Below are 16474 nucleotides of genomic sequence, written 5' to 3'. Positions count from 1 at the left end.
ACAGCACTTTTGTGCGTTTGCCAGCAGCTCTTCATTGTGCTTCAAGCATTGAGCTGTTTAGAAATTGTCCTGTTCCCACGGACACCGTAGATAGCAATGGTCCTGGTTCCCATGGACACCGTAGATAGAAATGGTCCTGGTTCCCATGGACACCGTAGATAGAAATGGTCCTGGTTCCCATGGATACCGTATATAGAAATGGTCCTGGTTCCCATGGACACCGTATATAGACATGGTCCTGGTTCCCATGGACACCGTAGATAGAAATGGTCCTGGTTCCCATGGACACCGTAGATAGAAATGGTCCTGGTTCCCATGGACACCGTATATAGAAATGGTCCTGGTTCTCATGGACACCGTATATAGAAATGGTCCTGGTTCCCATGGACACCGTATATAGAAATGGTCCTGGTTCCCATGGACACCGTAGATAGAAATGGTCCTGGTTCTCATGGACACCGTAGTATTTTTTCTGAGCCTGTGTGTCGTAGGATGAGAAATCTGAAACCACTTGAAGCTGGGATGTCCCTCCTACCATTTAATTCGCTCTTCCGACTGTCCTTCAACTCCTGGTTGAACACTACATCACAGCCACCGACAAAGCACATTGCTTCAATCCTTACATCATAGCGCAGTATCTTTAAGACAGCGCCTTTAAGACAGCGCCTATAAGACAGCGCCTATAAGACAGTATCTTTAAGACAGCATCTTTAAGACAGCACCTTTAAGACAGTGCCTATAAGACAGTATCTTTAAGACAGCACCTTTAAGACAGTACCTTTAAGTCTATCTTTAAGACAGTATCTTTAAGACAGCGCCTATAAGACAGCGCCTATAAGACAGTATCTTTAAGACAGCATCTTTAAGACAGCGCCTTTAAGACAGTGCCTATAAGACAGTATCTTTAAGACAGCACCTTTAAGACAGTACCTTTAAGTCTATCTTTAAGACGGTATCTTTAAGACAGCGCCTATAAGACAGGATCTTTAAGACAATACCTTTAAGACAGCACCTTTAAGACAGCACCTTTAAGACAGCATCTTTAAGACAGTACCTTTAAGTCTATCTTTAAGACAGTATCTTTAAGACAGCGTCTTGGTTACTGTCTGCATAACTTTGTATAAGGGAAAATAAAACTTTCAGTGATCTTTGTGGGTCTGAAAATAGGCCTAGGTCTTCTTTTGGTCTGGTCATACAAGCACCAAAACACACAAATAGGCCTAGGTCTTCTTTTGGTTTGGTCATACAAGCACCAAAACACACAAATAGGCCTAGGTCTTCTTTTGGTCTGGTCATACAAGCACCAAAACTCACAATGTGCTCAAGCCTGCCAATGAAACATTGGCGTCAATCTTTACTCTGACAATTCAAGACGGCGCTACCCGTAGCTCTAATAAACATTATTCAATGTCAAAATCCTAAAAAATAGAGATGTTTCTATGTTAAATGCACATGTTTAGTAGTAGTGGATTGAATACATCTATTTGCTTAACTTTAAAGTGTTTCCATTCCCCTTTAAAACATCTCCTACACTATAAATACTATAACAGTACCACTAACTGGTAATAATATCACTAACTCGTAGTAGTAACCAGTAGTAACCAGTAGTAACAATTGATACTTCATTGAATGCATACATATTATAGCAATAACACAGTAATAACCTAGTAAAAAATATAGAACCTTGTAGGCAGTAAGACAAACTGACCAAGGCTCTGTTATAGAGACATGAATGTGAAGAAGAAAGTGGCGGGGCTGCCGTTTGGCTGAAAAACGAACTACAGATTTCACCATGGTCAGAATGAGTGGCTGGGAGCTGATTTATCAACGAGGACGCGATGTCCCTCAGCTGTGTTTGGTCACGCAGGGACACCGTTGGACTGAACCTTGGACCACAGCTGATTAGGTGCTGACTAGTTCGAGTTAGTTCGTTTACATCTGGAATAAAGGTTTGTATGTGTGTAATTCATCTCAGCCGCGCTGGACAAGAGACTTTGTGAGTATGTTTACAAAGTAATAAAACACAATTTCTACTATCATTTACGGATTTTCAGACTATTTAGGATGTTGCACACCGCGTTCAGCCGAGGGTGGGCAACATCAATTGTCCGAAAATGGTGGTGGAAAATTGTTTAAGACGAGACACATTTCCCCGTTTTATTCCGGTGGCTCGCCACTAAAGCTCGCTAGTTACGGAGGAAAATGGTGAACACGAGTGTATTACCAGGTATACACATCAAGCCTTAGACAGCAGAGATGCCAACTCTCACGCGTTGGCCGCATTTCACCCTGTTTTCACCCTCTTTCTACTTAGTAGATTGTATTGTCAACGCGTCATTTTAACTGTGCTGCAAATCGTTTTGAAATCGGAGCATCTACGCCTGCAATTTAACACCACGAGTGGAACCTCTATCATTGTCCAGTCTGGCCACAGCACCGTCATTGTAAATACGAATGTCTAGTTAAATAAAAGTTAATTAATAAAACTGAACAGCGGCATATGATTGGTCTAGTTATGTAAGGAATCAGGGGGATTGGATACATGTTTTAAGGAAACGCCCCTCAATATTAGTCTGTCTATGTAGGATCTTCAACTAGTAGATATAAACCACCTGAATATTGATATTCAATAGATTTTTCTTGAAGGTTGGGTGTTTTTCGAGAAATTATCCCTATTTTTAAAGAGAGAGTTCACCCCAAATACAAAATGTTTGTGACCTTACCTTGAAAGCAGTCTATGGACAAGGACACTGCAATCAATCTATGACTTGTTTACCCACTGCCATCAATATGACCATTTCCTGTGCAGATCCTTGGTGTATTGGTGACAATTCCTGGCACGTATCACATACAACTTTCCACCTGAGAACAGGGATCCCTGCTTCCAACCTTCCCACTGTTCCTAGAGAACAGGGATCCCTGCTTCCAACCTTCCCACTGTTCCTAGAGAACAGGGATCCCTGCTTCCAACCTTCCCACTGTTTATAGAGAACAGGGATCCTGTTTTTAACCTTCCCACTGTTTCTAGAGAACAGGGATCCAACCTTCCCACTGTTTCTAGAGAACAGGGATCCCTGCTTCCAACCTTCCCAGAACAGGGATCCCTGCTTCCAACCTTCCCACTGTTTCTAGAGAACAGAGATCCAACCTTCCTACTGTTTCTAGAGAACAGGGATCCCTGCTTCCAACCTTCCCACTGTTTCTAGAGAACAGAGATCCAACCTTCCCACTGTTTCTAGAGAACAGGGATCTCTGCTTCCAATCTTCCCACTGTTTCTAGAGAACAGGGATCCCTGCTTCCAACCTTCCCACTGTTTCTAGAGAACAAGGATCCCTGCTTCCAACCTTCCCACTGTTTCTAGAGAACAGAGATCCCTGCTTCCACACTTCCCACTGTTTCTAGAGAACAGGGATCCAACCTTCCCACTGTTTCTAGAGAACAGGGATCCCTGCTTCCAACCTTCTCACTGTTTCTAGAGAACAGGGATCCCTGCTTCCAACCTTCTCACTGTTTCTAGAGAACAGAGATCCCTGCTTCCAACCTTCCCACTGTTTCTAGAGAACAGGGATCCCTGCTTCCAACCTTCCCACTGTTTCTAGAGAACAGAGATCCCTGCTTCCAACCTTCCCACTGTTTCTAGAGAACAGGGATCCCTGCTTCCAACCTTCCCACTGTTTCTAGAGAACAGGGATCCCTGCTTCCAACCTTCTCACTGTTTCTAGAGAACAGGGATCCCTGCTTCCAACCTTCTCACTGTTTCTAGAGAACAGGGATCCCTGCTTCCAACCTTCCCACTGTTTCTAGAGAACAGGGATCCCTGCTTCCAACCTTCCCACTGTTTCTAGAGAACAGAGATCCTGTTTTTAACCTTCCCACTGTTTCTTGCATCTCCCTCTCATTTCATTACTGTCTGAACAAAGTGACAAACCACCTAAAAAATATGTTTACAAAATATTAGCAAAATCTCAGTCATCAAATGTTGAGTGTCCATGTAATGTTCAAACTGACCACCTGACCTGTGGGTTTTATTCCCACCCTGGTCACAGGCCTAAGTCATGTCATGTTCAAACTGACCACCTGACCTGTGGGTTTTATTTTCACCCTGGTTACAGGCCTAAGTCATGTCATGTCATGTTCAAACTGACCACCTGACCTGTGGGTTTTATTTCCCACCCTGGTCACAGGCCTAAGTCATGTCATGTCATGTTCAAACTGACCACCTGACCTGTGGGTTTTATTCCCACCCTGGTTACAGGCCTAAGTCATGTCATGTCATGTTCAAACTGACCACCTGACCTGTGGGTTTTATTTTCCACCCTGGTCACAGGCCTAAGCCATGTCAAAATACGTAGAATTGCAGGAAATGATCTATAAAAGAGTGAAATGTTCCTGATGGAGGACCCCCAGTTCCCCGTCTAGGGGTTGTGCCAGGGGGCAGTGAAATGAAGATGGCAAATCTCACTCCAAGCTTTCTTCAAAAGTTGGCAGATGTAGTGTCTGCCTAGGCAATAGCGTGTTATTATGCAGCAATACCTGAAAAAATACCTAAAGAAATCCTCCAAGAGTAAAGTAGATTCAGATAGTCTTTTATCATTGTATCGCTCTGTTAGTTCCAGTGTCGTTCAGGCTGTATAAATGTTGTCTGTATTTCTAAAGTTGCAGATTCAGTTTAGGCTACAGGTTATACCTTTGACACTCTGCCCCATCGACAGGCTAGAGATAGATTTGACGTGTGTGTGTGTGTGTGTGTGTGTGTGTGTGTGTGTGTGTGTGTGTGTGTGCGCAGTGTGATGGATGGGGACCGTATAACCACCCTGTCTACTCCTGTCATGGTTGTGGATGTTGATGTAGTGAAGAGGAATGCTGAGAGAATGAGAGGACACTGGACCAAGCTGGGAGTCACACTTCGACCCCACATGAAGACACACAAGACCCTGTAAGACACACACACACACACTTACACACACACTTACACACACACACACACATTTACACACACAATAAGAGACCTGACCTGTGTGTGTGTGTGTGTGTGTGTGTGTTGTGAGTGTGGTGATATAATGACAGGTGGGTCTAGGAGTTGTATCGTGGTGTCAACACTGGCAGAAGCCGGTTTCTATGCCGACCACGGATATGACGACATCCTGTATGCCTACTCTGTTCCCTTCGACAAGGTACACCCTAACCCCTCCACCCTGCACCCTAACCCCTCCACCCTGCACCCTAACCCCTCCACCCTGCACCCTAACCCCTCCACACTGCACCCTAACCCCTCCACACTACACCCTAACCCCTCCACCCTAACCCCTCCACACTACACCCTAACCCCTACACCCTAACCCCTACACCCTAACCCCTCCACACCGCACCCTAACCCCTCCACACCGCACCCTAACCCCTCCACACCGCACCCTAACCCCTCCACCCTAACCCCTCCACCCTGCACCCTAACCCCTCCACCCTAACCCATACACCCTGCACCCTAACCCCTCCACACTACCCCTCCACCCTGCACCCTAACCCCTCCACACTACCCCTGCACCCTAACCCCTCCACACTACACCCTAACCCTTCCACACTACACCCTAACCCCTCCACACTGCACCCTAACCCCTCCACCCTAACCCCTACACACTAATCCCTCCACACTGCACCCTAACCCCTCCACCCTACACACTAACCCCTCCACACTGTACCCTAACCCCTCCACACTGCACCCTAACCCTCCACACTACACCCTAACCCCTCCACCCTAACCCCTCCACACTACACCCTAACCCCTACACCCTAACCCCTCCACACCGCACCCTAACCCCTCCACACCGCACCCTAACCCCTCCACACCGCACCCTAACCCCTCCACCCTAACCCCTCCACCCTGCACCCTAACCCCTCCACCCTAACCCATACACCCTGCACCCTAACCCCTCCACACTACCCCTCCACCCTGCACCCTAACCCCTCCACACTACCCCTGCACCCTAACCCCTCCACACTACACCCTAACCCTTCCACACTACACCCTAACCCCTCCACACTGCACCCTAACCCCTCCACCCTAACCCCTACACACTAATCCCTCCACACTGCACCCTAACCCCTCCACCCTACACACTAACCCCTCCACACTGTACCCTAACCCCTCCACACTGCACCCTAACCCCTCCACCCTGCACCCTAACCCCTCCACCCTAACCCCTCCACCCTGCACCCTAACACCTCCACCGTGCACCCTAACCCCTCCACCCTGCACCCTAACCCCTCCACACTACACCCTAACCCCTCCACCCTGCACCCTAACCCCTCCACCCTAACCCCTCCACACTGCACCCTAACCCCTACGCCTAACCCCTCCACCCTAACCCCTCCACACTACCCCTCCACACTGCACACTAACCCCTACACCCTGCACCCTAACCCCTCCACACTACCCTTGCACCCTAACCCCTCCACACTACACCCTAACCCTTCCACTCTGCACCCTAACCCCTCCACACTGCACCCTAACCCCTCCACTCTGCACCCTAACCCCTCCACCCTGCACCCTAACCCCTCCACACTGCACCCTAACCCCTCCACACTGCACCCTAACCCCTGCACCCTAACCCCTCCACCCTAACCCCTCCACACTGCACCCTAACCCCTCCACCCTAACCCCTCCACCCTGCACCCTAACCCCTCCAAACTGCACCCTAACCCCTCCACCCTAACCCCTCCACACTGCACCCTAACCCCTCCACACTGCACCCTAACCCCTCCACACTGCACCCTAACCCCTCCACACTGCACCCTAACCCCTCCACACTACCTCACTGCCTACACACTAACTGTACAGCTAGTTAGTTGCCACTTGGCTACTCTGTGCCCTTCGACTATGTATCCTACACCAGACCCTTAAACTGTGTGCGCTTGCGTATCGTGTGTGTGTGCGTGCGTGCGTGTGTGTGTGTAAGGTTGAGCGCTGTGCGCTGCTGGCAGAGCGTCTGTCTCTGTTCCAGGTGTTGTTGGACCACAGAGATGCTCTGGAGCAGCTGAGGAAGAGACCACTGACAGACGGACGAGTTTGGCACGTCTGGCTCAAACTGGACTGTGACAACGGAAGAGGTGAGAAGGGGGGGTTCTAGAATGTTCTAGAATGCTATTATGGTGTTGGAGAATCCTTCACTGTTCTGTTCCTTCCTGGGTCAAAACTATGTCAAATATGTTATTGTTTGAAATGTACGATATAAATTAAGTTTGATTTGATTTTGAAAGTCAGATACTTTAAATTATTTGAGGTGCACTTGATTGGGCTTTGGTGTTTAATATTCCATTGGTTCGAAATCAAGTCCACCTCAAGTATTTGACTCATGTACTTGACCCAGGGGTGCGTTCTGTAGGATGCAACGTTTTGAAAACGTTCAGAAAGCATGTTCCTATGTACAACAAATTATGCCTCTCTGATGTGTTGAATGAGCGATCACGTCGGCTCCATTCATGGAGTTTCTATACGCAACGTTGAACAACATTTGGCCACTGAACGTGGCTCTGGCTTGTGTTCAGTATAACGAAACGGTGTGCAATGTTGAATTAAATTAAAACGGTGTACCTTACTGAACGACCAGTTCAAAAACTTTTTGATTATGGTAGCCCAGAGGACAGTTTTTACATTTTTGTTATTTTTATTATAAAAATATATTTTTTTTTACCTGTTTTCTCCCCATTTTCGTGGTATACAATTGGTAGTTAGTCCCGTACGGACTCGGGAGAGGCGAAGGTCGAGAGCCGTGGGTCCTCCGAAACACGACCCAGCCAAGCCGCACTGCTTCTTGACACAATACCCACTTAACCCGGAAGCCAACTGCACCAATGTGTCAGAGGAAACATCGTACACCTGGCGACCCTGTCAGCGTGCACTGCACCCGGCCCGTCACAGGAGTCGCTAGTTTTGCACTGTTGGTTAAGGGCCTGTAAGTAAGCACTTCACCTGTTGTATTTGGCGCACGTGACAAACTTTGATTTAGTGCGCGATGGGACAAGGACATCCCTGCCGGCCAAACCCTCCCCTAACCAGCTGGGCCAATTGTGCGCCGACCCATGTGTCTCCCGGTCGCGACAGAGCCTGGACTCTAAACTGCACCACTCGGGAGGCCCAGAGGACAGTTACCATGTGGTGGGATTATAGTGGCCCAGAGGACAGTTACCATGTGGTGGGATTATAGTGGGATTATAGTACCCCAGAGGACAGTTACCATGTGGTGGGATTATAGTGGTCAGAGGACAGTTACCATGTGGTGGGATTATAGTACCCCAGAGGACAGTTACCATGTGGTGGGATTATAGTACCCCAGAGGACAGTTACCATGTGGTGGGATTATAGTACCCCAGAGGACAGTTACCATGTAGTGGGATTATAGTACCCCAGAGGACAGTTACCATATGGTGGGATTATAGTACCCCAGAGGACAGTTACCATATGGTGGGATTATAGTACTCCAGAGGACAGTTACCATGTGGTGGGATTATAGTACCCCAGAGGACAGTTACCATGTGGTGGGATTATAGTACCCCAGAGGACAGTTACCATGTGGTGAGATTATAGTGGCCCAGAGGACAGTTACCATCTGGTGGGATTATAGTACCCCAGAGGACAGTTACCATGTGGTGGGATTATAGTGGCCCAGAGGACAGTTACCATCTGGTGGGATTATAGTACCCCAGAGGACAGTTACCATGTGGTGGGATTATAGTGGCCCAGAGGACAGTTACCATGTGGTGGGATTATAGTACCCCAGAGGACAGTTACCATGTGGTGGGATTATAGTACCCCAGAGGACAGTTACCATGTGGTGAGATTATAGTGGCCCAGAGGACAGTTACCATCTGGTGGGATTATAGTACCCCAGAGGACAGTTACCATGTGGTGGGATTATAGTGGCCCAGAGGACAGTTACCATGTGGTGGGATTATGGTGGCCCAGAGGACAGTTACCATGTGGTGGGATTATAGTACCCCAGAGGACAGTTACCATGTGGTGGGATTATAGTGGTCAGAGGACAGTTACCATGTGGTGGGATTATAGTGGCCCAGAGGACAGTTACCATGTGGTGGGATTATGGTGGCCCAGAGGACAGTTACCATGTGGTGGGATTATAGTACCCCAGAGGACAGTTACCATGTGGTGGGATTATAGTGGCCCAGAGGACAGTTACCATGTGGTGGGATTATGGTGGCCCAGAGGACAGTTACCATGTGGTGGGATTATAGTACCCCAGAGGACAGTTACCATGTGGTGGGATTATAGTGGTCAGAGGACAGTTACCATGTGGTGGCATTATAGTGGCCCAGAGGACAGTTACCATGTGGTGGGATTATGGTGGCCCAGAGGACAGTTACCATGTGGTGGGATTATAGTACCCCAGAGGACAGTTACCATGTGGTGGGATTATAGTGGTCAGAGGACAGTTAGCATAAAGTGGGATTATAGTGGCCCAGAGGACAGTTACCATGTGGTGGGATTATGGTGGCCCAGAGGACAGTTACCATATGGTGGGATTATAGTGGCCCAGAGGACAGTTACCATGTGGTGGGATTATAGTACCCCAGAGGACAGTTACCATGTGGTGGGATTATAGTACCCCAGAGGACAGTTACCATGTGGTGGGATTATGGTGGCCCAGAGGACAGTTACCATGTCGTGGGATTATGGTGGCCCAGAGGACAGTTACCATGTGGTGGGATTATGGTGGCCCAGTGGACAGTTACCATATGGTGGGATTATGGTGGCCCAGAGGACAGTTACCATGTGGTGGAATTATGGTGGCCCAGAGGACAGTTACCATGTGGTGGTATTATGGTGGCCCAGAGGACAGTTACCATGTGGTGGGATTATGGTGGCCCAGAGGACAGTTACCATGTGGTGGGAAATGGTGGCCCAGAGGACAGTTACCATGTGGTGGGATTATGGTGGCCCAGAGGACAGTTACCATGTGGTGGGATTATGGTGGCCCAGAGGACATTTACCATGTGGTGGGATTATAGTGGCCCAGAGGACAGTTACCATGTGGTGGGATTATAGTACCCCAGAGGACAGTTACCATGTGGTGGGATTATAGTACCCCAGAGGACAGTTACCATGTGGTGGGATTATAGTGGCCCAGAGGACAGTTACCATGTGGTGGGATTATGGTGGCCCAGAGGACAGTGATTATAGTGGCCCAGAGGACAGTTACCATGTGGTGGGATTATAGTGGCCCAGAGGACAGTGATTATAGTGGCCCAGAGGACAGTTACCATGTGGTGGGATTATAGTGGCCCAGAGGACAGTTACCATGTGGTGGGATTATGGTGGCCCAGAGGACAGTTACCATGTGGTGGGATTATAGTGGCCCAGAGGACAGTTACCATGTGGTGGGATTATGGTGGCCCAGAGGACAGTTACCATGTGGTGGGATTATGGTGGCCCAGAGGACAGTTACCATATGGTGGGATTATGGTGGCCCAGAGGACAGTTACCATGTGGTGGGATTATGGTGGCCCAGAGGACAGTTACCATGTGGTGGGATTATGGTGGCCCAGAGGACAGTTATGATGTGGTGGGATTATAGTGGCCCAGAGGACAGTTACCATGTTGTGGGATTATAGTGGCCCAGAGGACAGTTACCATGTTGTGGGATTATAGTGGCCCAGAGGACAGTTACCATGTGGTGGGATTATAGTGGCCCAGGGGACAGTTACCATATGGTGGGATTATAGTGGCCCAGAGGACAGTTACCATGTGTTGTGCTGCGTGAGTGTTGTGATTTCAGATCAACACACATCGATCAGGTCACACCCACCAAAGGGGAGCAAATGTACCTTTTAAAGGGGGTTGAAGAACGATGAGCACCGTTTTGGGGAAACGCATCGTTCAGTAGAAACGTTGAAGTGAACTGATCACACCGTGGTTCTGTTCTGTAGCCGGTGTTCTGCACTCGGAGCCAGAGGCACTGCGATTGGCCCAGGCCATCTCTGAGTCAGAGGGGGTGGAGCTGACGGGGGTGTACGCCCACTGTGGGAACACCTATGGCTGCAGAGGGGCGGAGCAAATACACGCTGTTGCCCGTGAAACAACCACCCTCGTACTGCAGTTCATGGAGAAGTAAGAACGCGCACACACACACACACACACACACACACACACACACACACACACACACACACACACACGACACAAAGATACATACACACACACCCACACACAGACACACAGATACATACTCACACACACTCACACAAAGACACACACACACACACAAAGACCAACACGTCTCTCTCTCTCCAGACTGAAGGCTGTGGGTATCAGCTGTAAGTCCAGTATAGGCTCCACCCCCTCCTGCAGCCAGCCAATCAGTGACATGGCCAAGCTCAGCGAGGTGCATCCTGGGAACTACGTCTTCTTCGGTCAGTATATATGTGTGTGACCTCAACAGATCTATAGTAGTAGAAAGCAGTGTTGTTTTCTGATTGGCTGCTGTGCTTTCTGTAGACGTGCAGCAGTCTGTGATTGGTTCTTGCGGTCTGGAGGACGTGGCTGTCAGAGTTCTGAGCAGGGTTATAGGTCACTCTCCTCACAGAAACCAGCTGCTCCTCGACTGTGGCTGGTCCGCTCTCAGGTACAGAAGCTGTATTAAATACTGTCGTTATTACTATAATACTATTGTCATAGTACTGTTATTATTATCAAACTTAGAAACGTCATCTCACTGTCAACTGCATTTATTTTCAGCAAACTTAACATGTGTAAATATTTGTATGAACATAACAAGATTCAACAACTGAGACATAAACTGAACAAGTTCCACAGACATGTGACTAACAGAAATGGAATAATGTGTCCCTGAACAAAGGGGGGGTCAAAATCAAAAGTAACAGTCAGTATCTGGTGTGGCCACCAGCTGCATTAAGTACTGCAGTACATCTCATGGACTGCACCAGATTTGCCAGTTCTTGCTGTGAGATGTTACCTCACTCTTCCACCAAGGCACCTGCAAGTTCCCGGACATTTCTGGGGGGAATGGCCCTAGTCCTCACCCTCCGATCCAACAGGTCCCAGACGTGCTCAGTGGGATTGAGTTCCGGGCTCTTCGCTGGCCATGGCAGAACACTGACATTCCTGTCTTGCAGAAAATCACGCTCAAAACGAGCAGTATGGCTGGTGGCATTGTCATGCTGGAGGGTCATGTCAGGATGAGCCTGCAGGAAGGGTACCACATGAGGGAGGAGAATGTCTTCCCTGTAACGCACAGCGTTGAGATTGCCTGCAATGACAACAAGCTCAGTCCGATGATGCTGTGACACACCGCCCCAGACCATGACGGACCCTCCACCTCCAAATCGAGCCCGCTCCAGAGTACAGGCCTCGGTGTAACGCTCATTCCTTCGACGATGAACGCAAATCCGACCATCACCCCCGGTGAGACAAAACTGCGACTCGTCAGTGAAGAGCACTTTTTGCCACTCCTGTCTGGTCCAGCGACGGTGGGTTTGTGCCCATAGGCGACGTTGTTGCCGGTGATGTCTGGTGAGGACCTGCCTTACAACAGGCCTACAAGCCCTCAGTCCAGCCTCTCTCAGCCTATTGCGGACAGTCTGAGCACTGATGGAGGGATTGTGCGTTCCTGGTGTAACTCGGGCAGTTGTTGTTGCCATCCTGTACCTGTCCCGCAGGTGTGATGTTCGGGTGTACCGATCCTGTGCAGGTGTTGTTAAACGTGGTCTGCCACTGCGAAGGATGATCAGCTGTCCGTCCTGTCTCCCTGTAGTGCTGTCTTAGGCGTCTCACAGTACGGACATTACAATTTATTGCCCTTTCCACATCTGCAGTCCTCATGCCTCCTTGCAGCATGCCTAAGGCACGTTCACACAGATGAGCAGGGACCCTGGGCATCTTTCTTTTGGTGTTTTTCAGAGTCAGTAGGAAGGCCTCTTTAATGTCCTAAGTTTTCAGGGTCCTGTAAAAGGGACGTTTCTTTTTTTACAGAGTTTATATTACTGTCATAGTACTGTTAATATTACTACTGTCATAGTACTGTTATTATTACATAATAGTATTGTTATTATTACTATAATACTGCTGTCATACTACTGTTATTATTACTGTAATACTACTGTTATTATTACTATAATACTGCTGTAATGCTACTGTTATTATTACTGTAATGCTACTGTTATTATTACTGTAATGCTACTGTCATAGTACTGTTATTATTACTGCTGTCATAGTACTGTTATTATTACTGTAATACTGTTGTAATTACTATAATACTACTGTCATAGTACTGTTATTACTATAACACTACTGTTATTATTATTATTATCATCATCACTTTCAGTCTCGATGGAGCTGGGAAACTGCCCACTGGATACGCTGTTATAGAGGGACATCCTGACCTCAGGTACTACTACAGATATTACTACTACTGTTATAGAGGGACATCCTGACCTTAGGTACTACTACAATACTACTATGGTAATACTACGACTGATATTACTACTACTCTTATAAAGGGACATCCTGACCTCAGGTACTACTACAGTACTACTATGGTAATACTACGACTGATATAGAGGGACATCCTGACCTCAGGTACTACTATGGTAATACTACGACTGATATTACTACTACTGTCAGAGGGACATCCTGACCTCAGGTACTACTACAGTACTACTATGGTAATACTACGACTGATATTACTACTACTGTCATAGAGGGACATCCTGACCTCAGGTACTACTACAGTACTACTATGGTAATACTACGACTGATATTACTACTACTGTCATAGAGGGACATCCTGACCACAGGTACTACTACAGTACTACTATGGTAATACTACGACTGATATTACTACTACTGTTATAGAGGGACATCCTGACCTACTACAATATTACTACTGTACTGCTGCTACTATACTTCTGCAGTACCACTAGTCTGACCCCTGTCCTCCCTGTCTCTGTCTGTCTGTCCGTCCCCCTGCAGGTTGTTATCTATGACCCAGGAGCATGGCAGAGTGGAGCCTCTCTCAGGACAGCTGGACTACAGCAGATACCCCCTGGGAACACTACTGACTATTATACCTTACCATGTGAGTACTCATCCCCTATTCAGTCATCCCCTACCGCATTAGTACTCATCCCCTACCGCATTAGTACTCATCCCCTACCGCATTAGTACTCATCCCTTACTCATCCCCTACCGCATTAGTACTCATCCCCTACCACATTAGTGCTCATCCCTTACTCATCCCCTATTCAGTCATCCCTTACTGCATTAGTACTCATCCCCTACTGCATTAGTACTCATCCCCTACCGCATTAGTACTCATCCCCTATTCAGTCATCCCCTACTGCAGTAGTACTCATCCCCTACCGCAGTAGTACTCATCCCCTACCGCAGTAGTACTCATCCTTTACCCATCCCCTACCGCATTAGTACTCATCCCTTACTCATCCCCTACCGCATTAGTACTCATCCCCTACTGCATTAGTACTCATCCCTTACTCATCCCCTACCGCATTAGTACTCATCCCCTATTCAGTCATCCCCTACTGCAGTAGTACTCATCCCCTACCGCAGTAGTACTCATCCCCTACCGCAGTAGTACTCATCCTTTACCCATCCCCTACCGCATTAGTACTCATCCCTTACTCATCCCCTACCGCATTAGTACTCATCCCCTACCGCATTAGTACTCATCCCTTACTCATCCCCTACCGCATTAGTACTCTTCCCCTATTCAGTCATCCCCTACTGCATTAGTACTCATCCCCAACTGCAGTAGTACTCATCCCCAACTGCAGTAGTACTCATCCCCTACCGCATTAGTACTCATCCCTTACTCATCCCCTACCACATTAGTACTCATCCCTTACTGCATTAGTACTCATACCCTACTGCATTAGTACTCACCATTTACTCATCCCCTACTGCATTAGTATTCATCTTTTAATCATCCCCTACCGCATTAGTACTCATCCCTTACTCCCCTATTCAGTCATCCCCTACCGCATTAGTACTCATCCCCTACCGCATTAGTACTCACCATTTACTCACTGTCATCCCCTACCACGTTAGTGCTCATCCCTTACTCCTCCCCTATTCAGTTTACCCCTACCGCATTAGTAATCATCCCTTACCTCATCCCCTATTCAGTTTACCCCTACCGCATTAGTAATCATCCCTTACCTCATCCCCTACCCACTCTCATCCCTACCACAAATTGTCATTGTTCAGTACTTGTGCTGCATGTCAGAGGAGTAATAGAGGTGTGTTCATCCAGGCTTGTGCGACAGCCATGATGCATTCTGTGTACTACGTCCACTCTGGAGGTCGGCTGGTGGGAATGTGGACACCCACACGCGGCTGGTGATCAAAGGAGCATCATGGGAAATGTAGTACTGCGTGGGTCCGTGGATGTGTAGTCCTGACAGAGTGAGCGTTGCAGGGAATCAGCCTGAACAAAGAGCTGGACAGAATCACAGATTTATAAATCACCTTGCAGCTCATTATGTGTTGTTGGGAAATGTCCTTCCCATTCTTTCCTTATGTCATCGTTTGTATTGTTCTCCATCCTGTATTATACAGCTGTCACTGACACTAAACCATGTTCTACACTAATCAATAAAACACTTTCCTTAAACATTTTTTGTATTCTCCCAAACTGGATGGTCATTGTTAGTAATATGATGTCGACCAGACACTTATAACTAAACGTATACACGGAGTGTACGAAACATTAGGAACACCTGACCAGGTGAAAGCAATGATCCCGTATTGATGTCACTTGTTAAATCCACTTCAAAAGGCGAGGAGACAGGTTAAAGAAAGATAAGTCTTGAGACATGATTGTGTGCCATTCAGAGGGAGAATGGGCAAAACAAAAAGATTGAAGTGCCTTTGAACCACAGGAGGCTGGTGAGGGGAGGACGGCTCATAATAATGGCTGGAACGGAGCGAATGGAAACCATGTGTTTGATGCCATTACCACGAGCCCGTCCTCCCCAATTAAGGTGCCACCAACCTCCTGTGCTTTGAACGTGGTACGGTAGGTAGTAAGTTCTAGACGTACCGGTTTGAGTCAAGAACTGCAACGCTGCTGGGTTTTTCACACTCAACAGTTTCCTGTGTATATCAAGGATGGTCCACCACCCAAAAGACATCCAGCCAATTTGACACAACTGTGGGAAGCATTGGAGTCAACATGGACCAGCATCCCTGTGGAACGCTTTCAACACCTTGTAGAGTCCATGTCCTGGTGAATGGAGGCTGTTCTAAGGGGAAAAGAGGGTGCAACTCAAAATCAGGAAGGTGTTCTTAATGTTTTGTACACTCCGTGTAGGTTTTCCCCTAATTTGTTATCCGTGGTTCTAGTTAGTTTTGGGCTCCCAAGTGGCGCAGCAGTCTAAGGCACTGTATCTCAGTGCTAGAGGCGTCACTACAGACACCCTGGTTCG

At 47.8% G+C, this 16474-nt stretch overlaps 1 protein-coding gene across 2 annotated transcripts; it reads left to right on the top strand.

Moving 5' to 3' along the window:
• Positions 1-1787: 1787 nt before the first annotated feature.
• zgc:162816 (D-threo-3-hydroxyaspartate dehydratase) lies at positions 1788-15664 on the top strand. 2 transcript variants are annotated; one of them, XM_045694541.1, is made up of 10 exons: positions 1788-1996; positions 4788-4937; positions 5046-5175; positions 6955-7105; positions 10940-11120; positions 11304-11422; positions 11508-11634; positions 13354-13416; positions 14001-14106; positions 15301-15664. In XM_045694541.1, exons 1-10 carry the CDS (start codon positions 1956-1958, stop codon positions 15388-15390), a joined length of 1158 nt encoding a protein of 385 aa, XP_045550497.1. In that variant the 5' UTR covers positions 1788-1955; the 3' UTR covers positions 15391-15664. The 2 variants fall into 2 exon arrangements, with proteins under 2 accessions (XP_045550497.1, XP_045550498.1); XM_045694542.1 differs by having other exon boundaries at positions 1816-1949.
• The last annotated feature ends 810 nt before the right edge of the window (positions 15665-16474 follow it).

This window comes from Salmo salar, chromosome ssa14 (genome assembly GCF_905237065.1).
Source record: "Salmo salar chromosome ssa14, Ssal_v3.1, whole genome shotgun sequence".
Lineage (NCBI taxonomy): Eukaryota > Metazoa > Chordata > Actinopteri > Salmoniformes > Salmonidae > Salmo > Salmo salar.
Note: the sequence above shows the minus strand (reverse complement) of the source record. Positions and strands in the feature narration are given on the sequence as shown.

Excerpts from the sequence above, each read along its gene's own strand:
- zgc:162816 (XM_045694541.1), top strand. The coding sequence starts at position 1,956 with ATGTGTGTAATTCATCTCAGCCGCGCTGGACAAGAGACTTT. Across the intron at positions 11,121-11,303 it reads GTACTGCAGTTCATGGAGAA|ACTGAAGGCTGTGGGTATCA; the intron begins GTAAGAACGCGC and ends CTCTCTCTCCAG. Across the intron at positions 13,417-14,000 it reads GAGGGACATCCTGACCTCAG|GTTGTTATCTATGACCCAGG; the intron begins GTACTACTACAG and ends GTCCCCCTGCAG.